Raw genomic sequence first — 26921 nt, 5'->3', positions numbered from 1 at the left:
TCATAATGTCCCTGCTATGTATTTTTTTTTCTGTTAATTTTACAACCAAATAAAATTTAAATCAATTACAGGAAGTATGCAACAGTCAGGCTGCAGTGAAATAAGATTTGGTAACTTTTTTGTTTTTTATGTTAATGCAAATAACACTGAACAAGACCATCATCTGGAGGCCTATATCTTAGATTTATTTTTTCAGCTCCTTGTCATTGTTTTTTTAAACCCTCTTAAATAGCAAGTGAAACAATACCCAGTAGGCGTCACAAGATAAGTCACTGACGCTCAGGAAGGTTTCCCTTCCTTTTATTTGTTCTGCCAGAAGGTCACTTCTGTGAAGAAACTCTCAACTTACTGCCATCTGCTCAAACACACTTACACACCTACATACACAATTATACAAACGCATGACCGTCACACTGCCCCCCACATATGCAAATTACTCTTCAGCTGCACAGCATTTAGCAACTAGCTTCCTTCATTGGTGAAGAAAAAACATTCTCCCTCAAACTACAGATGATAAATTGCAGAATTTTCTGTGATAATTGTTATTGCACAAGTCTGCTATCTGAACTTATTAACCCAGTGGCCATAAATACTGACTTGCTCAGGAGAAGACTGTAAATAACTCAATCATACACTTCCTGTTTTCGAGCACGTAGCCAGTGACCTCAGAAGGAGGAGCACAGGATGTGCTCCAAGTGGAAGATATGGATAGAGATTTCCTAGACAGTTTTAATTGAAACACATGTTTGACTTTGGCAGGAGGGGGTGGGATGGGATGCATCTGCTGTGTTGTGTTTGTTCCAGATATTATGAAATGTTTGGGTGTAAGTATGATCAACTTCTTCCACTGCGAACAACATAATTTCTTTATTATTTGTGTCATTCACTGCTTTTGTTTTAGCTTCAAACACACGCTCACTTTTTCCCTTTTCGGAGCCTGAAGTTTGATGACCTCTATTGCATTCAGCAGTTTACTGTGAGTAAACAAAATAGTCGTGTGAGAACTGTCACATCAGTATTTTTCTGAGATGTTTAGCCGGGCAACAGAGGGCATTTTGCCATTCTAACTGACACACTAATTAAAGTAATGTAACCTCCCCTATGGTCCCCAACCCACACTATCATGACTTTAGTCACAAGATATTAACTAATCCTTCTAATGTTTCACAACACAGCGTTCTCTGTAGACTGGTGAATGAGAAGTGAGACATATGTCAGAAAGCATTTACTCTGAATGTGTCTAGAAATTTCACAATCTGTCTGGCACTACAAAACAGTCAGCAGACCTGATATAGTTGTTTGGCTCTGTTTGTTTGTTTGTTTGTTTTCTTTGTAAATTACCCTGGTACAGTCTAGTGTAGGTTTGCCCTAATATCTTCCATTCTCTAACCCCCCACCCCCATCCCCTCTAGACAAACAGGCTTTAGCTCAGATCCACTTTAAATAAGATTTTGTCAGCAGGATGTTTGTTGTTTGATGTAGCTCAGTACAAAAAGTGGATTAATGTTATGTTGTCATTAAATAGTAGTTGACTTACTAAGTATACTGCTTAAAGTGTCATTAAATAGTAGTTGACTTACTAAGTATACTGCTTAAAATGCACAAACTAAGTGCGTTAATAACAGTTGTTCCACTTAAACTCAAGTAAATGGAAAAAAACTATTCCTCAGTGTGATGAAGACCAATCAAGTGTCTCCTTTTGAGTGTATATTTGTGCCAAAGGTCACGCTTTGGGATAATTTATTCACTGGTGCTTCAACTCGTTGGACATTAGTTGGTTACACATTACATGCTAGTTAATCGCTACAGTGGCTGGAGTGAATTACTGATGAGTATATGTAGATCAAAGCAAAGCAAAAGATTACACATTTGAATTTAGGGCTGCTTAAATGTCTATAAATTGTGTAAAACAGATAAATGTGATGTAACGAACATGTAATGTTATGTTTTGCGCTGAAAAACTGCATTTGAGTCCAACGTTGCAGACTTGCTTAATTATTATTCTAAGGGGGAGGAGATGTGATTGGCTCCTGGGTCTGACGTTACACACATCGCAGAGGCAAAAAAAAGGAAAAAAAATCCTTCAGCGGTGCTCAGACCGTGTCTCTCTCGGCTCGGTGGAAAAACGACGCGAAGTCTTGTCAGTGATAAGAGTAAACTCATGAAAGAAGCCGGACGACGGATAGTTTTAAAGCTGGACTCGTGTGGCTTGTCATCTTTTTCACTATAATTGTGTTCTTTAGAAACTTTACACTGGTGGTTTGCGCGAAGTCCAAGTCCCCGGGATTTCCTCTCATCTCGAAGTTCCCAAGATGAACTTCGATCCGGTGCACGGGAAATTTTCTGTAAGTAACCTAAACACGACAGTAAGCTCAGAATACTTATTTTCATGAATTTAAATTACCCTGTTTGATTAACAGCCTCTAATATTGTCATTATTGGAAGTGTTAATGATGGGTTAAATTGTGCTGAACTTCGCATAGCTCCATGTACGCGCTCGCGACGCTACAGCGGGACAGTTTAAGCTCCTAATACAAATAACATGTTGGTTTAAATTGTCACCACGAGAGTTTTAATAGAATAAAATAAAAACCCGACTTTCAAATTAAGTTGGCGCCTAGAACAGGCAAACTGTGTCTCTTTCGAAAGGCTGTGCTGGGACATGGGAGCAGAAATCACGGCCTGTGAACTCGCTGGAGAAGATGAAACAAGCCCGTTCATTGTCCCGCAAGAGCTCATACACAGGAAGCAACATTGTGTTTGTTGTTGTTTATTGTAAGTGTTTATTTCTGTAGAGAAGATTTGCTCTTCTGAAGGCCCCTGTTCTTGGCTTCTTTGCTCAGTACAGTACATGTGCTGTATCATTCACTCAGCGTTACAGCCACCATCTGTGTTGGACATCATGTGGTCATATTGTTCAGACATTCAACATATGATGGCTCTTGGTCTGTCTCAGCGGGTGAAGCTGGCCTTAGAGGCGTTATTAATAAGTGCAGTGCAGGCAGCTATGGCCTGCCATGGAGTCAAACAAGCTTTTAAATCAAATTATGTGAAGATTGTGTGAGAGACACAGAGTATAATAACATGTCTAAAGCTCTAAAAAAAAAAAAAAGCAAATTCACCTTGCCAGTTAGTCAATTAAAGCCACAAAGTTTTTCCAGTAAAGTTTATTCCACTCTCAGACCTTCACAGAGATGTCTTTTCATTCCTTAGATGTTATTTTTTCCAACCATGCACCACCAAAGCCTGACACTATAAATACTGTATGCTCACTGTAAGGCATTCAAGTGTGACCAATTCATGAAAGGTTCTTTGGATTAATGCAAAATATGTGTCTGAATTGTAAATGGGACACCAGGAGGGTGTTCACTTCCCTTTGGATGCAGAGTTCTTCAAAGTTTACTGGTTTACATTAGAGTATGAGATAAGAAGCGGGAAATGAATCAGAGTTCCTAATTACAGAGCAAATTAAAGCTCTTCGGCTTTCGTGGTAGATAAGGGCAACCGTGCCAGTCATTAAACTGCAGTATAGTGGCATGTCATCACGGATGCCTACTGTAGCTCTGCTTGGTGTAAATGTAGCCGTCAAAGTAAATGTAACATCTGCTGATGTGCCTGGAGCTTTAGTGTTTATTTTCAGCGTTGTCTGATCTGTGTTTCAGGTCATGCAGTCGTCCATTACTGAAATCAGATTTACTTCTCCGGGTGGCAAAGTCAATGTTTATCTCTTCTATAAACCACAGTACATTCTGGAGGCCTCGCCAGCAGGCCTTGTTGCTAAGGGGCTATGAGGAAACTTCACATATACACAGACCCCCACCCACCCACCCCCACACACACACACACCCCTTGAAATTGCCTGAGTGTACGTGCCTGGCGATCCAGTAAACTTCCTGTCTAGAGTACACAGATACACTGATATTAGTGGCATCAATTTTCTTCTGAGATTTCTCATGCCCATGCAAATGTACACTAGATTGTTATCTGTGATTGCTTACTGTGTGTCTGGGTGTTGGTTCACACAGGAAATATCCCTGTCTGTCTCTGTGGACAGAAACAAGGGCAGGACTGACATCTGGGACAAGAGGAGGCCAAACTTTGTCACTGGGGACATAGCAGTGGTCAACATATTGGCCACTCTTGAGTTTTAATACTGTAACTGCTGCACATTGATGCTCTACATGGTGATTTGAACAGTTATAACTGAGAAGCTACATGGACACTGGATGATGCAATGGGGTGCAACCAGCTCACTGTCGGATACCAGGTGGTTGTGCGGCTTTTTTAATGTTTGCCATTCAGGTATTCATTCCAGCAGACCTACCAATGTTTTATTGTTGTTTTATTCTTGGCGGATCTGTTATTCGGAAACCTGTTGCTGTTGTCTTCGTTGTTAATGGTGAATCACTCTGTAGTTATCAAAGGCCTGCTGACTCATTTAGGGAGTGCCACCTGTTCAGGTGCTGCCCACTCACATAATGCATACCATCAGAGACAAGTCAGAGCTCACACATGAATGGTTCAGCATTGAGATTAGTGCAGATAATTAGTCAACATCGCCAGGAAAACATATTTACTTCACCCAGCTTCATTCTGATATATATTTTTTAGACCCAATTAATTCCATATCACACACAGTGTCATTAGGAATTTGCAGACAACATTGGACTGCAGTCCTTTCTCATACGTGGCGCTCCCATGTGTACAGAAGTCATCTGATGGATCAAATCACATGAGTTTACTGTCCTCTTTGAGGACAGTACACTAGGAATGGATACTAATTGCCAAAGGGCGCAAAGCTGTTCTCTCAGAAAGTGGTAGCTACTTTGTCATGTGTGTGCAAACATATAGAAGTGTACTTTATGAGAAATAATTATATTCACATGATGAATGAAGTAGAGGGAAGTCACTATTACAAAACTGTTGTGCTTTTCTTCCCAAATGGCGACGCAAATTTGTGACCTTCAGTAGAGCTGAAAAAAAAAGTCAAATTACTCTTCAAATATTTTGAAATTGATTCATCGTTTCATTCACTTTTCAAGCTAAAATGTCAAACATTTCCATGTTCCAATTGTAAGATTTTGCTGCTTTTCTGTGACCAGAAACAGAATATCTTAGGGGTCTCACTCTTGGTTAAACAAAAGAAGCAATTTGTTGGGTATTTTTCACCACTAGTAGTATCCTAGTGCGGTATCTATTTTGTCATACCTTTATACCATCTTGACATTTTGTGACATGACATTATTTGTGTAAAAAAAAAAAAAAACATAAAAGCTGAGCTGTTTGTAATAGAAGTAGTGTGTACCACATTGTCTAGCTTATACTGTGTGTATAATATGTAGTTAGCCTAATTAGTCAACTCTTGCTTGGTTTAAATACTTACGGCCCATAAAATAATAGATAAGCAATAAGCACCATTCTTCCATAGATGATTGCTGGAGGACTCGATGACACTTGTTGCCATTGTTGCTATGTCGAATACTGAGGCATTTTTCTTTACTGGTCCTGTAACTTTATCCCCACCACTTTTTTAGCAAGTTTAGCAGTAAATGTGCATTGTAGGTAGTGAATTAAGGCTGCAGCTAAAGCTCCTGTGTGTGCGTGCGTACCATTTTAAATCAAATATTGTCGTGCTGCAGAGATGTGCTGGCCTACACTTCATATTCTACAGACTTAGGAAAACATCTTTGTTTGGTACAGATCCTTGCAAAAAAATTAATTGTTCAGCCGTAGTTGTCTCCTTGAAGATGTCAGGCAGCTTCACACGGTATCACCCGCCTACACACACTACAGTACTTCACCTCAATACAGCGTTTCCTTGTCAGTTTTTAGTCAATAGAAAGTAGAGTGTGTCTATTTTTGACAGTATTAAAGTCATTTCTGTGCGGTAGTAGGGCTCCAACAAGGAAACAAGCATGTTTTGTCCAAACAACAGTCTAAAAGCCAAAAATCTTCAATTTATGTATCAACCTTTGACACTTTTGCTTAAAGAATTTGTTGAGTTATTCGATATATGGATTTTCAAAATAGTTGCAGATTCATATTCTGTCGATTAATCAACTAATCGTTTCAGCTCTGTAGTCAAAGTACAGTAGACATTTAGTGCGCCTCAGACACAGGACACAATACTAAACCAGAGTGGCATAAGGTTTGTATCAGTGACATCCTGCTCTCCTGGATGAATGAGCAGGTTATAACAAAATTTTTGACTCTTTAGAACAAACTCAACCTTTGTCCAGAGAATGGACTTCTGTTTACAAAGACATACATTCCAGCTATTGATGGTCACTTAAGTCCTTGTTGACCTGCTACACCAGCCACATATTCTACATTTTTGCTGTGATGTGTTTATAGAGAAGGCTATAAACTGCTTGCACTTCATGGACTTTTTTTTTCTTTTACACAAAGACAAGCTTTAATGGAGCTAATGTGTTGTCTCTAGAGCGAGGTGATGGATTTCTGCGCATACTTAAATCTATTAGTCATCCTTTCTTGCTCTTTTCATTCTCTCCCTCCTAGAGTTGTCTTGTGAGTCGCTGCTCAGCCTCTCTGTGAAGGGACTAATCAGAATTTGAAAAGGCTAAGTTAATTGGCCTCCTGCACACAACTCTCTAAATTAAATTTGTGGATTGACGTTCAAATTCAAGGTCCTTGCTTATCCCTCAATAACATGCTGTATGACTAACAGTGATGTATTCATGTGCGTCAGCCGAATTTTAGAAAGTACAGAGACCATCTCAACCTCACAACACAAACAAATTGGAAAGTATGTGGTACGCTGTACCTGCTTGCTGCATGTGAACATTTCTATGAACTTTCATCCACCTTTCTTTCTTGCAGTCATCAAAACAATGAGCCCATTTTCATGTGGTCAGCATCAACGTCAGGTTGTCAGACATTTCACTAACTTGTAGTTGCAGGTTGCCTGCCAAGAAATTTCATCATCGGTCGTCGTCAGCACAGATTGTTTTTGTTCTTTCTCTTTTTTTCTGTGGTCTGAAGGTGAATGTCACCTAACCTGCTTTCTGTCACACTCCTCTAATCAGTGAAGCATACCTCCTGAGGAAACTCAAGAATTTGTGTTGCGGAGCTGCAGCTTCCCTGAGTTATAAATATCCAGCCTAGCGGATATGTTGTGAGTGTAATCGGGTGCTGGGCTGCTCTGAGGCAGGCTGCTGTGGAGAGAACAGTTTAGAGCTGAACCCGGCATGAAGCCTCGGTATTGTCTCGAGCTTCCTGTGCTCCCTGAGAGGAGGGGGCAGCCGCTTTTCACACGCTCCCACACATACACTCTCTATATGTGGTTGTGTACTCGATTGTATGTGTATGCATGTGCGTATTCTTCAAAGTGTGTGCGCCGTTTTTGTGGCTCAACAATGTAGTTTTCACACTGAGTGCTTTCTTGTCTTGGCTGCTTTAAATTGACATGGAAGTCATTCTCTGCATTTTGTATCTTTCAGCTTTAAAATGACGAATGTATCCGAGCTTGGCTGAACTTTTGATTTATTTACTGCGCTGTAGCAAGTGTCAGACTTCCTTCTCTCGACATAAGCTAGGTTGTACTTGACTTCATCATCTAACACAGAATGTCAGTGCAATTTATCACTCAAGGAAAGTCTTGCATGGCCACCTCCTGTCTCCAGGGAATGCCAGGCGTTATCTGTAAAGCAGAGAGCATTCATGTCCTTTCAAGGTCAGTCTCAAGGGATTTGAATTATAACCAACAGTTAAATAAGATTATCCGAACAGTTACTGAAAACACTGTAGAGTATAGTTCCTATTGAATTAGGAAAAAGTGTAGTTAATGTCTCATCTGAAATAATAAATTGGGGTATTTTGGTTAAATTAGGTTTAAAAACCAATGGCAAACCATTAATTAGGACTTATTTGTCCAATTAGACAAGACAATTAGACAGTTGGTCACAAATAGATGAGACAGTTTAGCAGTTATTGTTAGGTAATGATATAATTTTCTGGCTTTGAAAAGTCAAGCAGGTAATAGAAATTGGACTTGTGCAACATATATACTTTGTGCTCTTAAATTGACAAAGAGACAAGATGATCACTGATGATTCGATTGATACAATATTTGAACTCTGACATTAGTTGTGCTTCTAAACAGTGGCAGCTGTAATGCGTAAAGTGTAACCTCCCCCACTATGAGATGGGGGGGGGGGGGGTGGGGGGGGGGGGGGTTGTGGGGGGTGTCTCTTTCTTGTGGTTGTGGGAGGTTGTGGTTGTGTGTTTGCATTAGATTAAGTCAGTGGGTGACACATGTTGTTGACATTTGAGCTGTTTCATATTTTAGTCATTTCTGACGCAAAACATGTTTATTCAAACCTCCAGATGGTCATGCTCTTGAGTTCTTAAATATCACCATTGTGTAAAGGCTAAATTCCTGGATGTAACATGGAGATAAAGTAGTAATGGTGAATACTGGTTAGTGTTAGTTTACTTGCTTGATGACTCAGACCCTCTGCTGCAGTTTTGTTCACACAAAAAAACCTTGAATGAATTGCATAAACAAATTTTTCCTTTAGACTGCATGAGTCACATGTGAATGCTAAAATTAGAGATCTTTTAATATTAAAATAAACCACCTGAGCACTAAACTTGTGCATAGCAATATTTTTAATCTAAACCTCGCAGGAGCTCTTTTCCTCTCACAATGTCGGACAGTACGGTTGTACAACATCGTAACTGTCACAAATGCCCCACAAGTGACTGAAGAAAAGGATTGGCTAATAAGAGAAGCATGATATGGAGAGTCAGGTCCTACTCCGGATACAGGAGTATAATGAGGTACATCATGTCTTTCCTTATCAGTTGATGATTAAAATCATCTGTCCAATATGAAATGAAGAATCTCCCTTGGTTTGTGTGTGTCTGTGTGTGTGTGTGTGTGCACAACAGTTCATTGCATTTTCTGTTTTCTGTATCTACCCATTTCTTTTATAATGGAGCTCACTGTAATTCCCTCAGGGATATGGAGTGATCACAGCCCTCTAAATGGCCCATTGATAACCTAGGTCAACTGAAAGGATGTCCTGTCATTTAGTCACAAATGCGTTCTCAGTGTACATGGCATGTGTAGAGTTTGTGCCAAGGCAGTTTGGAAGAACCCAGAGTGTTTAGAGGAAGTGGAGGGGAGCTACTGTTGTCAGATAAACAGAGGGTCCCTCATTATTTTATTGTAACTTTTATTGGTTTAACTTTCCTCCATACAAGCACAGTACTAACCTATCATACATATAGACTGAAGGCATGACAATAGGACACTGTTTTACCAGATAATCTGTGTCTAAGCCCGCTCATTGTACAGCGGATAGAGAAGATTGTGAAGTGGACTGAACCACTTCAGCCGGGGATTGGAGAGTTTCCAGGGATTGTGGGTTTGGAGGGCTTTCTACTCTGAGGTTACGGTCACTCCAGTCTTTCTCCTCACTTGGTTATAGAGGTAAAACTAAGCCACATTGTGGCTGCCCATAGAGTTTATGTATACAGAAGATTTATGTCTATGTAGTTTAGCGGCCTTAGGACATTAGTGTGGACACTTGTTGATGGCTTTGTTCATTCCCCTGGTCTGCGAGCATGCTGTGTTCGAGAAATACCACAAAGTGGGATTCCCTCAGACTGACTGAACTTTGTTTATTATGAAATAAAAGCTGAACAGAGATTGCTTTTGATTCCCACATCAGCACATGGAGGAGTGATTATGAACTTCTATGACACTGCCAGCTTTTAAATCAATCCACCTTTAATCCACCTTTAAACATTTCTCAAAATCTGCTGTTTCTTTCTCTTTAGAGCTTAGAAACTTTTTGTTGATTTAATTGATTGATTTGCTAATTTTTCCAAAAAAGCCAAACATTACATAGTTGCAGCTTCTTTAATGTGAGGATTTTCTGCTTTTCTGTTATATCATTGTGAACTGAATATCTGTTGTTTGGGGAAAAAACAGACATTTGAAGATAATCAAATACTTGCAACCCTATTTCTCTTTATGAAATGCGATTGCACCTTCTATGTACAGTAACAACCCACAGCTGCTGAGCATAACAGGTTAGCTACTGAAAGCGGCTGCACCTGGGAGTGTTTTGAATCACAGGCCCTGAATTGAACAAAGACTGGAAATGATGTCATGTCTATGCTGTCTATGCATCTCCACTGTCTAAAAGATACCTGAGTTGTGGCCAAAGTGATTTATTTGCTACGTACGCTTGGATAGATGAACTTTTTTCTGACATTCAGTGGAATTTAACATTCTACTTTTCCGTTGTAGGAAGTGTAGGATCACCTTTAGTGCAGCCCACTCTTTCCCTGTCGTCTTTTTTTCCCATCTTTCCACTGTTTTGTCATGCACATGTGCTTATACGCAGATTTTTCTCTCTTGCCTTTTCACACGGCCTTCTACTTACTCTTTCTCCAGTTCCATGGCTCTCTACATCCCCCACCCTGCAGTCATACACATAGTGTATTCAAGTCTAAAGCCTCACCCTGTGTCATGCAAGCTGTTAGTCCCCCCTCTCATTTTTATCTCCCTCCCCTTTCCTTCTCTCTTCTCTCTCCCCCCCCTCCTCAGAATGTTTGGATAGATCTAAATGGTGTGATTGTGACTGCTCTGCCGGCCGTCTGCCCTTCCACGTCTGCCTCTCAGCTTCTTTGGAAAGTCTGACGTGAGCAGAGGGAGGAAGAAGGGAAAAGGCAGAGCAAGAGAGAGGGGAAAGTTCTTTTGAACAACAAGGCATGGCGGCCCTCCAGAGAGCCAAGTCTAGCGTCAGGAGTCAGTCTCAGCTTTAGGCTGTCCCTCTTTCTCTACCTCTGTTTAAATCTTCTCATTCTCCCACACTGTCTTTTTAGGCAACATATTCCCTGCACAACATCCCATCTTCATATCGCTTCAATTTCTCGCTTTGAATTGGCCCTCCACGTTCTCTTTCTCCCTCTCAACCTCGCCCTAACCTGTTCCTTTCTCTCCTGGGCTAATGGGGGGGGGGTTGCTGGTCCACAGAAGAGACAAAACCTCCAAATCTAGGCCTCTCATTTACCCAGGAGGTGTCGCATTGCGTTTGAGGCGCTTCATGGCGGTGTCACATGTCGTGGCATTCAAAGGGCCGGGGTTTAAGAATGTGGGTCATTTGAAGTAGAGGCACTAAAGTGTGTTGTTTGCCAATGAATGGGGCCTTCTCACATTGACATGGTGAAAAGCGTGTGAATAAACACCAGCGCCTGGGGGCCACACTAAAGTGTTCGGCTGTATTCTTCATAGTACCCCACCTATACAAGCCAGTTATTATCTAGCACATGAGTGGCTTTCTGGAATCACATTTGATATGGGCACCGTGCTGGTGTTAGCTGAGATACCTTAGCAAACCCTTTCTGTTACACCCACAGTAGAGGAAATCCAAAGTCTCAACTTTTTAAACTTTTCCTGCAAGAAAACCAGATCATGGAGTAATTAAGTTTGGTTGCCTGTTACGCTGCATGTCGTTAGTGTATAGCTCTGCATCCTGCACACACAGGGTTGTTTTGCCTCTAGTTCTGACCGACTGGATGGCTCCCTTAATTGCTTTCCCACGGCAGATGTTCAGATCAGATGGTTCAAATTAACTTTTAGATTGCTCACACAAGGTTTCCTATGAAGATAGACTCTCCTCTTTACTGTCCACTTTACTTCATCTAATGAGTCTGAGTGGGCAAGTCTGTATACTGTGGATACATAAAAATAATGCAATGCTCTTTCTCTCCTTGATCTTGATGATTCAGGTGTTTGTGGCAGCGCTCCTCATCGGGATGGTTTGTCACGCAGCAGAACTTCCGGCATCTCAGTTGTCCAGTGACGAAAACAAAAACGTCACCTTTCGCCGACACAGAACATGTCTGGAGAATCAGGAGTACCTCCACCAGGGACTCTGCTGCCTCAATTGCCAGGCTGGTAAGTAGAATTACATTAAGTAGAATATACAGTAGCCACTATAGCTCCAGTTGTAACCAAACATCAATGTATGCCTTTATATGTACGTCTGCTGCAACAACCTGCAACATTTCAACCTGAAACTCCCCCTGATGAATACATTGTAAAGTTTACTGTATCCTCAAACATTGATCTACATCTTCTGATATAACCAGAACTGCATACAAGCTAGAGCCAACAGTTAGAATGACACTTTGTGTGAAGTCAAATGTCGAACCCATAGCCAGAACTACATCCTAAATGAGTTTTGCAAATATTCACTGCCTGTGCTTCACTCTGATCCATCATGTGTTCTTTCCAGACCAAGTGAAAAAAGTGCAGAATATAAAGTAGAGGCTATTTTAAAGTGTCTATCTTTTTAATTGATTATGTAAATTATGATTTGGTAAGGCTGTTAACTTTTTTTTTCTTTTTAACTCAGAATATATTTATCCAAGATGCAATTACTGCATGCTGCTGCAAGCTGATTTAATTATTTCATTTGCCATTCTCACTTCTAAGAAATCTTTATATGTGATCAGTTCAGGTTTCGGTTGTGGTACACATTAATCACTGGAAAATATATAACCTTATCAGCTAATGCTTTAATTCTATCACGTGCCTTTAATCAAATGATATGTGCATGTATTTAAAAACTTTTATCATGTTGTTGTCAGTTTAACTGAGAAGACCTTCAGGCACACAACTCCAGCAGTGGTTCAATAAGAGCTCTTTTATATTTAAAGTCTACATTTACAGTAACAATGGAAAGGAGGCCTTTTGGAAAATCAGCGGTGTGCACAAAGACTGAGGCAAAAGTCTAAAGTTATTTATGGGCAACAGATAATTAAAAGATTAACTGATAGAACAGAACATCACTGCCTGGTAGAGACACTGGCCTGTAGGAAAATGTTCCTGGAAACATGTCAACTCGTATAAAACTGTGAATCCTGGACAAGTAAAGAAAAACTCAAATGCCCCCCTCGCTCCTACATATTTATCAAATAAACTGCCCTCCTCTTCTTAGCTGATATCCAGTTGGTTTACAGTTTAGAAGCACATAACACACAGGAAACACACCACATTAATGAAGTCAAGATTCACAGGACTATAATTGCCTGTACTTTGTATATATTTATCACATTACTCGATTGTTTTCTTGTTTTATTTGCAGGAACGTTTGTGCTAAAGGAATGTGAGAGAGACAAAGAACAAGGGACCTGTCTTCACTGTGAGCATGGACAGACCTACACAGAGCACTCCAATGGGATGAACCGCTGTTTGCCCTGTACACACTGCCGCTCAGGTAACGGGATTTTCTTCATCTTCACGCATGTTTCTTTATGCCCTAATTTTAATTGAGAGATTCAGTGGAAATTATTATTGATAATCCTTTAGAAGGTATATAATAGTATGTCAAGTTTTAAAACCTGGTTCTTCGGGCAAGCATCTTTACAGTGAGGTCCATTCTGCCAATAAACGCAAGTGGTGAGCCAATGACTTTTTCCTCCCATTAAACCATCTCAATAGAACTGCAACTAACATGTATTTAAATTATTTGTCACTTGAATATATTCTTGATGAAGCTATTATTTGTTTGATCTATGTAATATCAGGAGATAGTAAAAGAAAAAAGAAGCACATTACAATTTACAATTAGACAAAGAAAACCTGAAAAAATTCAAATTTTAGAAGCAGGAACCCGTGAATTTTCACCATTTAACAAGATTATATGATGACTCATTGATTATCAAAAATGTTGAACGTTACTCTACTCAGTAGAATTGACTAATCAGTTAATCATCCTATTGTTTACCCATTTATGTGAAAGACAAGTATAGGATATATAAGACATGTCTCTAATGGGACCACTGCGTGGTAAATATTTGTTTGTAGACAACTATAGTAAGTAAGTAGGCTGGGGTGATTCATTGACAAAATCGACATCATCGATTACAAAAATACATCGATTTGCATAACGTGCGTTGATGCATTGCTGCATCGCTGCAGCCGGTAGGATTTCCCCAGGAAGAAATTTGCAATTCTGAAGTCTAAGAAACTATGACCATCTAAAACTTGGACGTATTTTAGACAGAGACCCAACACTTGAAGCGGCACGATCATGTGAAGAAATAGCATCCCAGAGCGCTCTCTCACGACACCAGCGGCAGCAGCAACGCTAATCCTGTTTACGGTCTCGCTGCCACTGCGTTCCCTTGACAAGCTTGATATATTAGCTTTAATAAGACGAGGAACGCGTCTTCTGTTCATAGTAGTCAATTAAAATTTAATTTCTAAATGTTTCTTCATTGTGCCCATGTACAAAGTAATTTCTGCACTGCTGCTGTCATGGTAATGTAATGTTATACCATGTGTCCATCTAATATTTGTCCGTTTTATATTTTGTGTTTACTTTTAAGGGTACGTGACTGTCTGTACAGTCTGTAAATCATTTCAGTTATATTCTTTGCCCCACACTGATGCAAAAATACATTTGCCAGTGATTATCTGCATATTACTCCAGTGATGAAATAAATCAGTGTCATAACCATTTTAAGTTTTAGGTCAATTACTTTTCAAGTTCAGGAAAGGGTTGTCACAGCAATCCTTTTGAATTTAAGGTCCAGTATTTTTCTAATCCAGCATATGAGAAAGAGGATCTGTTATTATTAATATTATAACACAGCAGTGACATGGAAATAAGACTCATTTTAACATATACTACTACTATTATTATAATGTTCTTCACTTGCCACTTTTTGATGATTGAATAAAATATTGAATTATTACTGAGACAGGCTTTTCATATTTATTTTATTTTTAATCGAGTAATTAAACATTTTCTTCATGATAATCATAAATACATTTGTTGTTAGATGAATAGACTAATCAAAAAATAATCATTAGATTAACTGATTTGAGAAATAATCGTTAGGTGCAGCCCTATAAATAACTCACGTCAGGGTAAACCCAGAAAACAGCTTTGTCAAATCTGAATACTAATAATAAGTCCCAGGTAGTTAAAAAAAAAAAATGAAGAAAACACCTAACTGGATTGTCCTTTAATTCCAAAGTAGTCTTCAGTAATCCAGTACGTCAAAGATAAATTGTTTGGGAAAGTTAATACCTTTTTGTCTGTGCCCTCGCCTTTCAGATCCACTCATGAAAATGTGATCTTATGATGTTACACGGAGTAGTAGGGCGTGTCTTTGTTGTTTTGTTTCGTTGGCTGAATGTGAGCGTGTTACCTGTCTCAGGAGATTCGCTTGTGTGTCTGTCTTACCTGGCTGAACTGGGTGTGGCTGTGTCTCATTGTCTCCCACACTGGGTGTCTTTGTGTCCATTGAAAGGCAGGAGCCACAGAAAAGAGACTACTGTTACATAGGATGTTTTTGTGCTCATTCATTGCAGTTTTAAAATAGAGCTTTGTGTGTTTTGCTCTAGTTTTAACTTATTTGTGACCATGTAATAATTCAGTGGAATGCTCCAAAATAAATGTGAATAAAAAAGTTGGAAAGTTGCCCTTATTATAGAGTATTTGCACTTGAAATGAACTGTGCTGCTATCTGAAACACCTGCTGGGAAATACGTTTTATTTGATTACATTATTTATGGTGCCAAATAGAGATTTGTGTTCTTGAAGTTCAAACTAAGGTTTTGCATCATTTTAAAACAAATCCTTTTCATGAATGTTCTCAAGGGTATTTCCCCAGTGAAAGTTATCTTGGTTATTATTCATATAAGGAATGACTCATGTTGGGTCAAGTACATAAATTTCTTAGATATGACAGGAAATACACAGAAAACAATATTCAGATTCAAATTGGGCTAAATAGACAATTCACTTTGATTTTGTGGTTTGTACGCTTCCTAGTCCCAACCCCAACGCACAGACTTATACAAAGCACCTGCCAATTTAATAAAATATATTATTATAACATAATCAAGAAATTATAGCATATTCCTCAAAACACCAGCTGCTTGACTGGTAGCCGAGTATTGACTGGTTGCCAGTCTGACACAGTCTGAATGTTTGTTTAATTGATGGAGCTTTGGGTTTACCCTGACTCAGATCCTATTTAAAGCTTTGTTGCTCACTTCTGCATGTGTTACATTCCATTCAGCATAGAGCATAATTATGTTACAAAACTTATAACCATGATTTGTCACTACACCAAGCAATACAGTACCGCTTGCTCTGTGCAACTGTACAACAGGCTCTAGACGGAATATGTCCAACACCACATATTTTTTAAAATTAGATTCTTTAGCACAAATTGAAGGAAGCGTGTATGCCACATTGCCAGCAGTGTGTAAAATGGCTCCCCTGGTGATAAAATATGCAACAAAACTTGTTTTAAAGCTTGATCGAATGAACTAAATTGTAAACAAATGACAAAATGGAGCAGATTAAGTAAATGAACAATATCATCAGCATGGACAAGTCCAACAAAGTCAGCTTTGTTTAACTGCTGTTGTAATTTAAACTAAAATTATACTCTCAGGCCTCTTACAAGGAACTTTGTTTTTAAAATCAATATGATCATTGTGAGAAAATTCAGTTGTCATCTGTGTGTTCTACAATCAGTAAGGGCTGATGCTGTGCTGCGGGGCTGAGCGTTTAACAGCCATGCAATAAATTAAATTGTGTCTATGCCCCATCTTTAGAATAGAACAGCCCGAAGGAAATTGTTTTGTATTGGAAAATTGTCAATAAATTTTGATTATTATATGTAATGAAATTATAACAATCAAATCCATTATCCCAATAACTTGGCCTAAATAGCAGTTAAGAACTGCTCTGGTAAACTCATGGTCACTGGGTAAGTGTTTGTGTATACGGTGAGTGCAGACACTAACCAGCTTAAAAAAACAAGAATACTGACAAGGAAGAGGTCACAATAATTTAGAATAGCCAATAACCAAAAAGCACACACTATGAGCCAGTTTATTCAGTGGTAATGCTTGCCATTTGCAACTTATAAAAATATTTTTCTTTAAAAGATATCAGCTTATGTAAGCACAATTTTAAAACAAAACATGAGTCATGTTTGGTGACAAATTCATGGTATGTATGTGTTTATATTCATAGAATCCAAGTTTTTGCAACTGCTTACGTCATTATGAACATAAGTCACTCATAATTAATGGCAGGGCAGGTACAAACAAATCAGCGTGGAGAGAAAGACCGAGAGAAGACGAGTCTTAACTCTCTCTTAATTTCAAGTCTGTCAGCTGGCTGTGATCAGTTTAATACTCAAATTCAAATGTATGGACAGATAAAGACAGAGCTTCTCCCAATTAAATACACATTTTCTCAGCTCATCAATAGACCGCTGCTAATACTTAAAAACTCAACAAAAAAAAAAAATCATAACTTTCCACAAAAGTAGCTAAATTGTCTCAATAAAATTATAAAACTGTGTAAAATTAGTGTGGAAGAGGATTACAACATAGTGCTTGCATTTTTGTAACCAAACCAACTACTGCAGTGTTTCCTTAATTGGCAAGTATGGACATCATATTTCTGTGAAAGGTCATCCAGTTGAGGTGGACTGCTGGTTTGTTGTTCATTTTGATTGCATCTTAAAGGCCAGTGATTCTTTCTTTTTAGGTCTCGCTTTAATAAATGAACCGTACCAGATTCTCCATCCCTCATTATCCCGAGGAAGACGAAATTGGAAACCCAATTATCTAACTTAACTTTTTTTGCAAAAAATTACCATATAATTTGCTAACGGCCAACAAATTAGCTGACAAGTCCACCATGTTCTGTCTCTTTTAACACATGCCAATGGTCACAGATTTATTATGAATTTATTTATAAAACTCTGCAAATGCTTCACAAAGTTAAATCACAAGTTGTTCCAAGACCAAAAGCTGCCTTACAGGTTACACACACTGAGTTGACCAGTTATTTATACTTCTCTTGAGCTGTTCACATAGAATCTGTGGTGATCACAGACATGTTGAGATTACTACTTTACATTTTGCTGTCTAGCTATCCAGTGGCTGGTATGCTACAGTTAAATATAGCTTTACACAATGTCTTTTAATTTTATAATAAAAAAAAAAAGCACAAAACGAGACACATATGTACTACCTCACGGCTCCTGTCTGTCTATGCATTATAGGCTTAAACATCATTGTATTTTTATGACACAAGACACGTTTAAAATAATCATAGCATATAATTTTATATCTGTCTGTTTATTTGATTTGGTAACTTGCTGTTAAATATGTTTCAGAGTGAGTGCATTAATCTCGTGTTGGTCTCTGTATCTGTGATTTTATTTATGTCTCTGGCCCTCATTGCCGTGATATTTCACATACAAACCCGTCTGTCATTTAATCTTACTCGCAACTTCACCATCCACAGATGAGATTGAGACTGCGTCCTGCACCACAACTACAGACACAAGGTGCCAGTGCAAACAGGGGACCTTCTGTGTCCCAGATCAGGCCTGCGAAGTCTGCAAACGTTGCGCGAAGTAAGTGTGATTTACTTCTTTCCCAAAATAGTTTTCACTTCCACTCTTCACAAGACTGTTGATATTGGGCGATTCTACAAATTACGTTCAGTGACAAAGTTTTTTTTACATCGGATGCAAAACATTTAAAAAGAAATTTGCTTTGTACAAAATTTACACATGGCAACTGCAATATGGTGACGATTAGGGAATGATCATGGTTATGGTTTTTGTATGTTTTACTACTACTAGAAATGTATTTATTTTTCTACAAAATGACAGGTGTAAGTCCGGGGAAGACGAGGTAAAGAAGTGCACCCCCATTTCTAACACAGAGTGCAGAAAACGGGATCCGTCCCCTACCAAAACCTCCACTGCCCTTCCTACACTGACCCCTACTTCTTCACAAGACATTGGTAACTTCACTTCACTGTTTCATGCAAAGCAAACTGCTTAGCATCGAAAGTTATTTTAAACTTAATTGTACATCCTCACTGATTTATTTCTATTTTTTCCAGCTATTCCAATAATAATTTTCCTGGCCATCTTTGTCATCATTATCCTTGTTGGACTGGCTGTGTGGTGGTTCATAATTAAGCAACATTCATGTGAAATACCATGTAAGTTGACATCATTTACTGTATCCTTTTTAATGTTTTGCATATTAAGTATGTAGTCCTAATGATAGTTGTCTGCTTTTAGCAGGTTCAAAGAGCCATTGTGATTCCAGCGAAATTGTGAAGATTCCTATTGTAAGTTATTGTTTTATTATAGGTTATTCTTGTGTCGTAGTAGACACAGTTAATCTGTGGTACTATATGTCACTGTTTTTTGTCATCTACTTTTTTTATCTGGTAAGGATGAGAGTGGAGCCACAGCAGAGGAGAGACAGAATAATCAGAACGCGGGTCTGGAAGGGGAGGAGTCCCGCCCAGAGTCACGGCCCCTGCTGCAGGAGACCCAGCCTGGCATGACCAAGGCCTCCCCTCCCCTCGAAGATGAGGACCGAGGGCTAGGAGACAGTTTGCCTAACACCACTAGTTCCTCTCAAACTAGCCTGTCAGCCCTGCCCACAGCAGCTTCCTCTGGTAACACCCCACACCAGAGCCCCACTGCCGTCAGACAGCCACCTGCATACATGGTGAGGGGAAACCGTAGGGAGATCAGAAAGATCTCAGATGTTCAAATCATTTGTGTTGAATTAGGATATTCATTTTCAATTTTTAATCACTTTTATATTTGTATTTTCTCTGGTATTGTAGGATGATCCTCTACGACATCGATTGGTGCCACTGCTTGGTAAGGTTCCTGCTGTTGGAGGACGAGATTTCCCCTCTACTAGACATTTCTTACTCATTTCATGAATCTATTCACACCGCTTCATTTGTCCTAAAAGACAGCTGTACACAGAAAGCAGCGCTGTTTATTACAGTTTATGTCAGTCCACAGGGAAGTCAAATAAACAGTATCTCACATTAGCTGCTTGATAGATTAATAAACTCATGACAGTCAGGCCATACTCAAGCCTTCAGGGAGTTGGAACATGCTCTTTTTTGCTGTTTTTTTCTTTTTTTTTTGCACGCTAAATTAAACATGGCTAAACGGGTTTGTTTGATCCTCTATTAAAAATCTTATGTATGCATCCCCTGAAGGAAAATGGACTGAAATGTACTGATTGTTCCTAAACTCATATAGGAACAATGTGTATACTGTTTCCAAGCATCAACTGCCAAGTTGCAAATCAGTGTAATTATAGGTCCATTGTAAGAGAATACAAACAGCTAAAATGACAGATCATCAAGAGTGTCTGTGTAAGCAACTTACATTGAAATGGCATAAAACTAAAAATTTATCTGTTTGTCTGTTTTTAAGGGTCAGAAAAATCCCTAAAGAAGAGCTTTGATTTGTTCGACGAGTACCTGGATGTGCGGATTCATAACAAGTTCTTCAGAATGATTGGAGTCAGTGACAACCACATTCGAATTGCAGAGAATGGCGCCGCTGGTGACAAAGTGTATGAACTGCTGAAGAACTGGATGCAGAGGCAGGGACTAAAAGCCGACATCAACGACCTGTTCAAGGCTTTGCTAAGTTTGGACCAGCGACGCTCAGCTGAGGACATCGCCTTTGCAGCCCTGCAGAAAGGCTTCTACAAGCATGCAGACACACCCTGAAAGCTGAAGTAACAGGGACTGCAACTGAAGTAAACACAAAGTACTTAATACAAGAAAAACTAAAAGCACAAAGACACTATTGGTGGACATTGTGTCTCACGAACAGGCTTACCTCTTTGTGGCCGACGAGCCATGTATTTAAAAGCCAGTAGTTTTAAAAAGAAAAACACAAAAAGGGCAAGGTGGAGCCTTGGAGGATGTTGACTACTTGCCAAATGCGGAGGTGTAATTTTGAAAATGAAGAATATGTTTTGTTGTCAAATTTAACAACAATACCACCAAGAACAACCATGAAAATGTTTTTCTAATGAAGCAACATGAATCCAAATATTGAAAGCTTATAAATCTCTCTGGGCATGTGTCTACCCAGATCAATACACTACCTGGAGACGAGGATATACACTGGTTTGTAGGAGTGGCATTAGCTATGTCACTAATACTGTGCCTCTTTGTTGCACTGGCCTCTGGCACATGTAGGATTTAAAACTACAATCATGCTATATTTGTTGTTTGGTAGATTTAGGCCTCTCTGAAACCATATATAACAGTTCATGAACATTTTTCTGACTAATGATGTCCATTTGTTATGACAACGGCCGTACTAATCATACACTTTACCTCCATTTCTAAATTTATTTAGGTATAATATCCTAGTATGATTTCATTATGTTCATTGAGCCTAGTGATTCAAAAAGAGTCATGAATTTGTCAAGTCACATTGGAGAAATGTTTTCAGTTTTTGGCGTCCAGTCGTTTTGATGTTTTTTATGTTCAGTGTTACAGACACAAAACATCGTAGAAGGAATTTCACACGCTGTTTCTGTTGGAGCAACTGTTAATAGTTTAGTCAAATGTTTCCATGTAACGCTGAGAACTTCAAGGTCATTTTATTTATTGACATATTTATTGTAATGAATAATAATTCACTTTCATCATTATTTATACCATTACCAAAAACGACCGTGGAAACAGGCACACACTGTATTTGTGATGTGAAAACGTTTAGCTACGGAGCAAAATGACTGACAAAATTTTTCAAGGTGTGGTTGACCCTAGCAGTGTTTAGGTAAACTCTGATTTTGCTTGCTGCACTGTTTTTTGTGTAGCACTCTGGTCCACACTGTCAATGTGTCAATGTTACGCATGTCATTTCTGCACAAGTGAGTTTCCACTGATGCCACATTCAGCAGTGTTGAAGCTTTCATGATGCTAAATGCAGAATTTGTCATTTCAAATTGGAGTTGAGGTGATCCATCTAAAAAAAAAGGAGGACTGACCTGTTGAGTCCAAACCGTTAATAGCAAACCGACTGACCAAATAGTTCGTCTGTGTGACGTGGGATGCAGGTACTGATTGTTTTGCCTTGGTTAGACTCAGACAGGATGAAGGATTTAAAAAGAAGAGCAAATTCATTTCCCTAATTCTGTCACATGTACATACAAATGTCCATAGAGCATACAAGCCTCACAAAGTGTATATGTATATATCCAGCTCTATAAACAAACCAAAATGAATTTAGTGAGGTGTAGAGCTATTAAGAACAACAGAAACACCAGTCAGAGTGGTTGGCTGTTGAGGTTGTGACATTTTTGCCCATTTTCCTGCAGTCTCTTATGTATAAAGGAAAGAGTTACAGAATTATATATTATTGCTGAAGAGTGATGCTACAGTGCTGGCACTGCCATCTATTGACAGACAATGAAAACAGCCTGCATCAATTTCTAGGGACACTATACACCTCTCTCTCACTTAACATTTGCCCTTTTATCTTTTTTTATGAATCAATTTCTCAACTCTAAGCCTTTTTTCTTTTAAAATTCCTCTTGACCTTTCCTTAAGTAGCACAACGGTGAATAGGCTTCTGTGCATGTTTTCTTGTACTCTGTGGCAGTTCATGTGAGTGAATGTCTTTCTTTTTAAAATCAATTCTGTGTTTTTACTTTTACACATTTGATAACAAGTCCTAAGCCGTTCAATTAACTTCCTTTCACTAGTGTAAAAAAAGAAATCTTTTCAGCGTTGCCGTTAAGCCATTTCCCCCTTAGTTATTGTTTGCTTGTCATGGATTTCAGATATAAATTATGCAAATCAAAGCTGTTTTTATGTCAATTTCAAATAAATGTTTTGTACAGACTTGGAATTGTTTGAAATTACTGTTGTTTTCATGTTTAGTTACAGTGAAAAATAAATAAGCTATAGATTGTATTGTTGTTAAATATACATATCTTTCAAATCCCAAGATGGAAGTAGGATATTACAACAGGAAGACCATCACAAATAGTCTAAATCCTCAGACTTCATTATCGTGGTATTAAAATAATTCTCAGGTTAGAAGGGTCATTATCTGTTACATTAAATATTATATTACAGTTGAACTTTTTACTGTTAAGACGCACATGCATCCAATCAGTAGAAATAGCTGTAACTGATCATGAATAGGGCTAAAGTAAGGATAGTACCTTTAATGCATAAGGTCAATGCTACATAAATATACTTTCGGGAGCTTAGTGATATCTTAATAGCTATAATTTTGCACTGGAGTTTTGCTAGTAAAGTTATTTCTTTACCCACTTTTTCATTGAATTTATGTGGGAGAAATTCCCAGAAAGTCCTTCTGAAAACTTACTGAAACACCAAAAACAGGCAGTGGAGACATGGAAGTACCTGGAGTTTCTTCACTAAAAACTTTTTATTCTGATTTGCGGTTTTCTGTCAGACTTTTAAACCATTACTCACCAAAGTTTTGGCACCTACCTCCACCAGTACACTTGCACCACCCTGCCTCATGTGATAGGACGTTTTCATGGCCAACATTTTAACTTGTCTTAATAGCACAAGCGTTACTAATAACATGAATGATGGCTCTGCTCAGTTTAGGTGTGTCAGATAGCCAGCATGCACAAGAGCAGATCGCTAGAACTTGTATATCTTAATAGAATGAAGCCATTATATAGCCATGTATTATAATGTACATAGGTGTAACACCGTACACAGTTGCCCAGAATTTACAAAGTACTATTATTTTGTGGTTCAGCACAAAATTTGATAAAGTGAGTCATGTTATGTCACTTGAATCAGCGTCGGTTGGGGCTGAAGACTACAAGTTTGAAAACTAAAAATAACTATGTTTCAGTTGCATTATGGGTAATGTAGATACCATGAGATATCTGGTTCTGCTGCATTTGATTTTTATCCTTTTTGTCAAAAATGAGCCCAACAACCTTGACCTAATAAAGGAACATAAAAATGGCTGATAACAAATCAAGAAAAATGCAACAATCTACTGTGTACGCTCAAAGACTTAAAACAATATAGATATTTGAAGACAGTAAAATAATATAAAGTTATGGATTAAATTGTCTCCTGAACAGGCTTAATCTCTCAAACTCAGTCTTAGCGATCACTTTAAAGGGAAAATTCAACACCTTTTCTGTGTACTCAGCTTTCCCGGTCAATATAGCACGTACAGAGGAATTTATTGCTTCAATGGACTGCATTTTCCATCTCTCAACACTAATTGGGCATCCACATACTTGTGCAGAGTTTTTCCTTTTAAGAAAAATATATATAGTAGCCCTTTGAATTTTTTTTTGCGGACATTTGAGTGCATCAAATATAATGAGTTTACTGTAAACAAAACAAATCTACAAATGCTATTATTAACTACAATTTGAGGTAGAAGTTAGTACACAAAGTATAAGTATTCTCATTTACTGGTCAGCAGATAGAAATAGACCTTAGTGAATAACTGTTCAGTTCATTGCGGGAAAGGCAAGGATTTCAATGTTAGTGAGTGCCTCTCTGTTCATCATCTTTAGAGCCTGGTTATTGGAGGTGACTGGGCCTTATTTCTTAAAGTAAGACGTTGGATATAACTGAGGAGATTTTCTTTTTTTCTCACAGGGAAAACACTACTCTCTTTATCGTGGCTCCTTTGTCGCCATCGCTGTCTTTTGTAATAAGGGTAAAAATTATTTTGAACTCTTCTCAGTAATCCATCAAAATAATAAAAATGATCATGTTCCTTCTCCTTCTCTTCTGTATCCTTAAATGCATCCGTTGGTTCTCTTTGGGGAAACGTCTTTGATCCCATTCCTGCAAATCTCTCCACACAGTGTTTCCACCCAGCTTCGGTGCGATGTATTAAACCTTTGCAGAGTGGCATATTGTCGTCTGTAGCCTGTGGACGAGAACTTTGCATCAGTACATTCACTGCTCATTGACTCATTTCATCTTACAGTATATTATTTTTATAGAAATAAATTATTTGAATTAGTATATGAGAATTAGAACAAACCATTTATTATATCAAATTGCCCACACATATGCATTTTTGCTCTCAAAGATCAATAGTTCATTGGAGTAATTATGCTTATTTTCTGTGTTGGATCACATAGTTTTTTAATTGTAGCTCAATTTTTTTTATCATCCTTTTATAAGATGTGTCTCCATTCAGATTCTTCCCTCTTGTTGGATATAGTGGGGGAGGGGTGTGTATTTCACATATTTCTCCTGTGTTTCTCCTTCAGCCAGCATTCAATTAGCTTAGCTTAGCACAAAAAATAGAAACTCTGTCAGAACGTAACATCCTCCTACCAGCACCTTTAAAGCTCACTAATGAACATGATATCTCATTTGTTTAGTACATAGAAAAACCAAGTGTAAAAACAACGAGGTTATGTGCCGAAACTATTTCTTGACTTTGAGCATTTAGCTTTATTTATTTTAACTTTATCTGGCCAAGAAATAATCTGGCACAAAGAAACACTCTTTGAGTTAAGCTAAGCTAATCGGCCAGGTGTAGTCTCATAACAGACGGATAAAAGTAGAGTGTGGTATTAATTTTCTCATTTAACTCTTCATCAGAAAGCGATTTGGCGTAGTTCCCAAAATGACAAACTAGCCTGTTCCTTTAATTTGACCAGGATTTTCATGGAAATCTGGTCCAGTGGAAACCACTTACAGTGATCCGTAACTCCTTATATGGATATCAAAAAGCTTCAGACATAATTCCTATACGAAATGCTGTTTTAATAATTTGCTCATATTAATCAAATAGTCTGCATACAGCCTTTGGAAGAAAATCTAAATACTTTCTGAAGATGTTTGTTTTCAAACTTTTCTACTAGTTTGGCATTGACTAAATTTGGAAAGCAGTGGCTTAGCCTATTTGCACTACTGATGTCACTGTATTTGTAAACAGCACAACACTGTTTAATAAAAACATAGAAACTGCAACCTCACTTACTTTTGGGAGGTTGTTTGTTGCTTGTGGTTGGATTGTTTGTAAATGTTTTGAAAATGTAAATGAATTCACTTTTGGATCATTTTGGTCTTCTTTTTTTTCATTTTCTGGCCCGTTTGATGCAGCTCTGTTTTCATTCTCTGTGCCTTCATGGAGCTTGGATGTATCTGCCGGAACGTTTTCTCTCATCCTGAGGCCTGAGAATGGCTTTTCAATCGTAGCTGTCGTAGCATGTATATTATTATTTGTTTTACATCTTATAAATCTTGGCTCAGAGTCAAGACTCATTGTGGTCGTTGGGATTTCTGTACTTGGCAGTCTCTCTGCTTTCTGTGTGCTGCCTTCACTGAAGACTTCTGTACTTGATGTTGTCTCTTTTATCTCCACGTTTACTGTAGTTGTCTCTGCTGTAGGCTCTGTTTTTGCAGTTTGTGTTTCCATAATTTTGAGTGAGGAAGGCGAAGGCATGACTGATTCTTCTGATGGCACATTTTCCCCTTGTTTAGTATGATTTATGCTTATATTTTCATGATGTGTATAATTAGTCTCTGTGTGTTCTATTGTCTTTGTTTCTTTCACCTGTTCCTCAGTATATGCAGACACTGTAGTTACTTCAGCTGTGCGTTCTGCTGGTTTTATATCCATTCTCTCTGTTCTATGCAGTGCAAATATTTCTAATAGAAATTGACTTTCTTTCAAGCTTTTACATTTTGAGTTAACTTCTTCAATAATAAAGTGTTCCTTTATAATTTTGGTCATGGGTGGGTGGTCATCCAGCGGCATTATGGGTATATTTACTGTTTTCCACCCAGTATCTGTGTTCAAGATTAGTTTTCTTTCTAATGATGGTTCTGTTTGTGTCTCCCTCTCTGTGTGCGGAAGCAATAACATGATAAAGACTTCTTCTCCCACCTTAATGAGTGCTTGTTTGTGAGCGACATCATTATGATCCGTTTTATGTGTCAAGTCTGCTTGTAAGATGTATGCTAATCTTTTCTGAGTAGCTTTTTCAAAAAGATTTGTATGTGATAGATCTGTTTGACTATCTCCCTCTCGGTGTCGAAGCTCTGCTTGTTTTG

The 26921-nt window shown here is 38.4% G+C and overlaps 1 protein-coding gene across 3 annotated transcripts; it reads left to right on the top strand.

The window, feature by feature from the left end:
- The first annotated feature begins 781 nt into the window (after positions 1–781).
- On the top strand, positions 782–22737 carry tnfrsfa (tumor necrosis factor receptor superfamily, member a). 3 transcript variants are annotated; one of them, XM_046066561.1, is made up of 10 exons: positions 782–824; positions 11767–11935; positions 13128–13259; positions 18333–18444; positions 18706–18839; positions 18942–19043; positions 19126–19175; positions 19283–19564; positions 19686–19722; positions 20296–22737. In XM_046066561.1, exons 1-10 carry the CDS (start codon positions 810–812, stop codon positions 20595–20597), a joined length of 1335 nt encoding a protein of 444 aa, XP_045922517.1. In that variant the 5' UTR covers positions 782–809; the 3' UTR covers positions 20598–22737. The 3 variants fall into 3 exon arrangements, with proteins under 3 accessions (XP_045922517.1, XP_045922516.1, XP_045922515.1); XM_046066560.1 differs by lacking the exon at positions 782–824 and adding an exon at positions 2099–2345 and having other exon boundaries at positions 19129–19175; XM_046066559.1 differs by lacking the exon at positions 782–824 and adding an exon at positions 2099–2345.
- The last annotated feature ends 4184 nt before the right edge of the window (positions 22738–26921 follow it).

Source organism: Micropterus dolomieu, linkage group LG13 (assembly GCF_021292245.1).
Source record: "Micropterus dolomieu isolate WLL.071019.BEF.003 ecotype Adirondacks linkage group LG13, ASM2129224v1, whole genome shotgun sequence".
NCBI classification, from domain to species: Eukaryota; Metazoa; Chordata; class Actinopteri; order Centrarchiformes; family Centrarchidae; genus Micropterus; species Micropterus dolomieu.
This window is presented reverse-complemented; position numbering and strand designations above follow the sequence as displayed.

Coding starts and splice junctions, on each gene's coding strand:
- tnfrsfa (XM_046066559.1), top strand. CDS start 2,313: ATGAACTTCGATCCGGTGCACGGGAAATTTTCT. Junction 2,346..11,766: donor CGGTGCACGGGAAATTTTCT/GTAAGTAACCTA, acceptor TTGATGATTCAG/GTGTTTGTGGCAGCGCTCCT. Junction 19,044..19,125: donor ACATTCATGTGAAATACCAT/GTAAGTTGACAT, acceptor GTCTGCTTTTAG/CAGGTTCAAAGAGCCATTGT.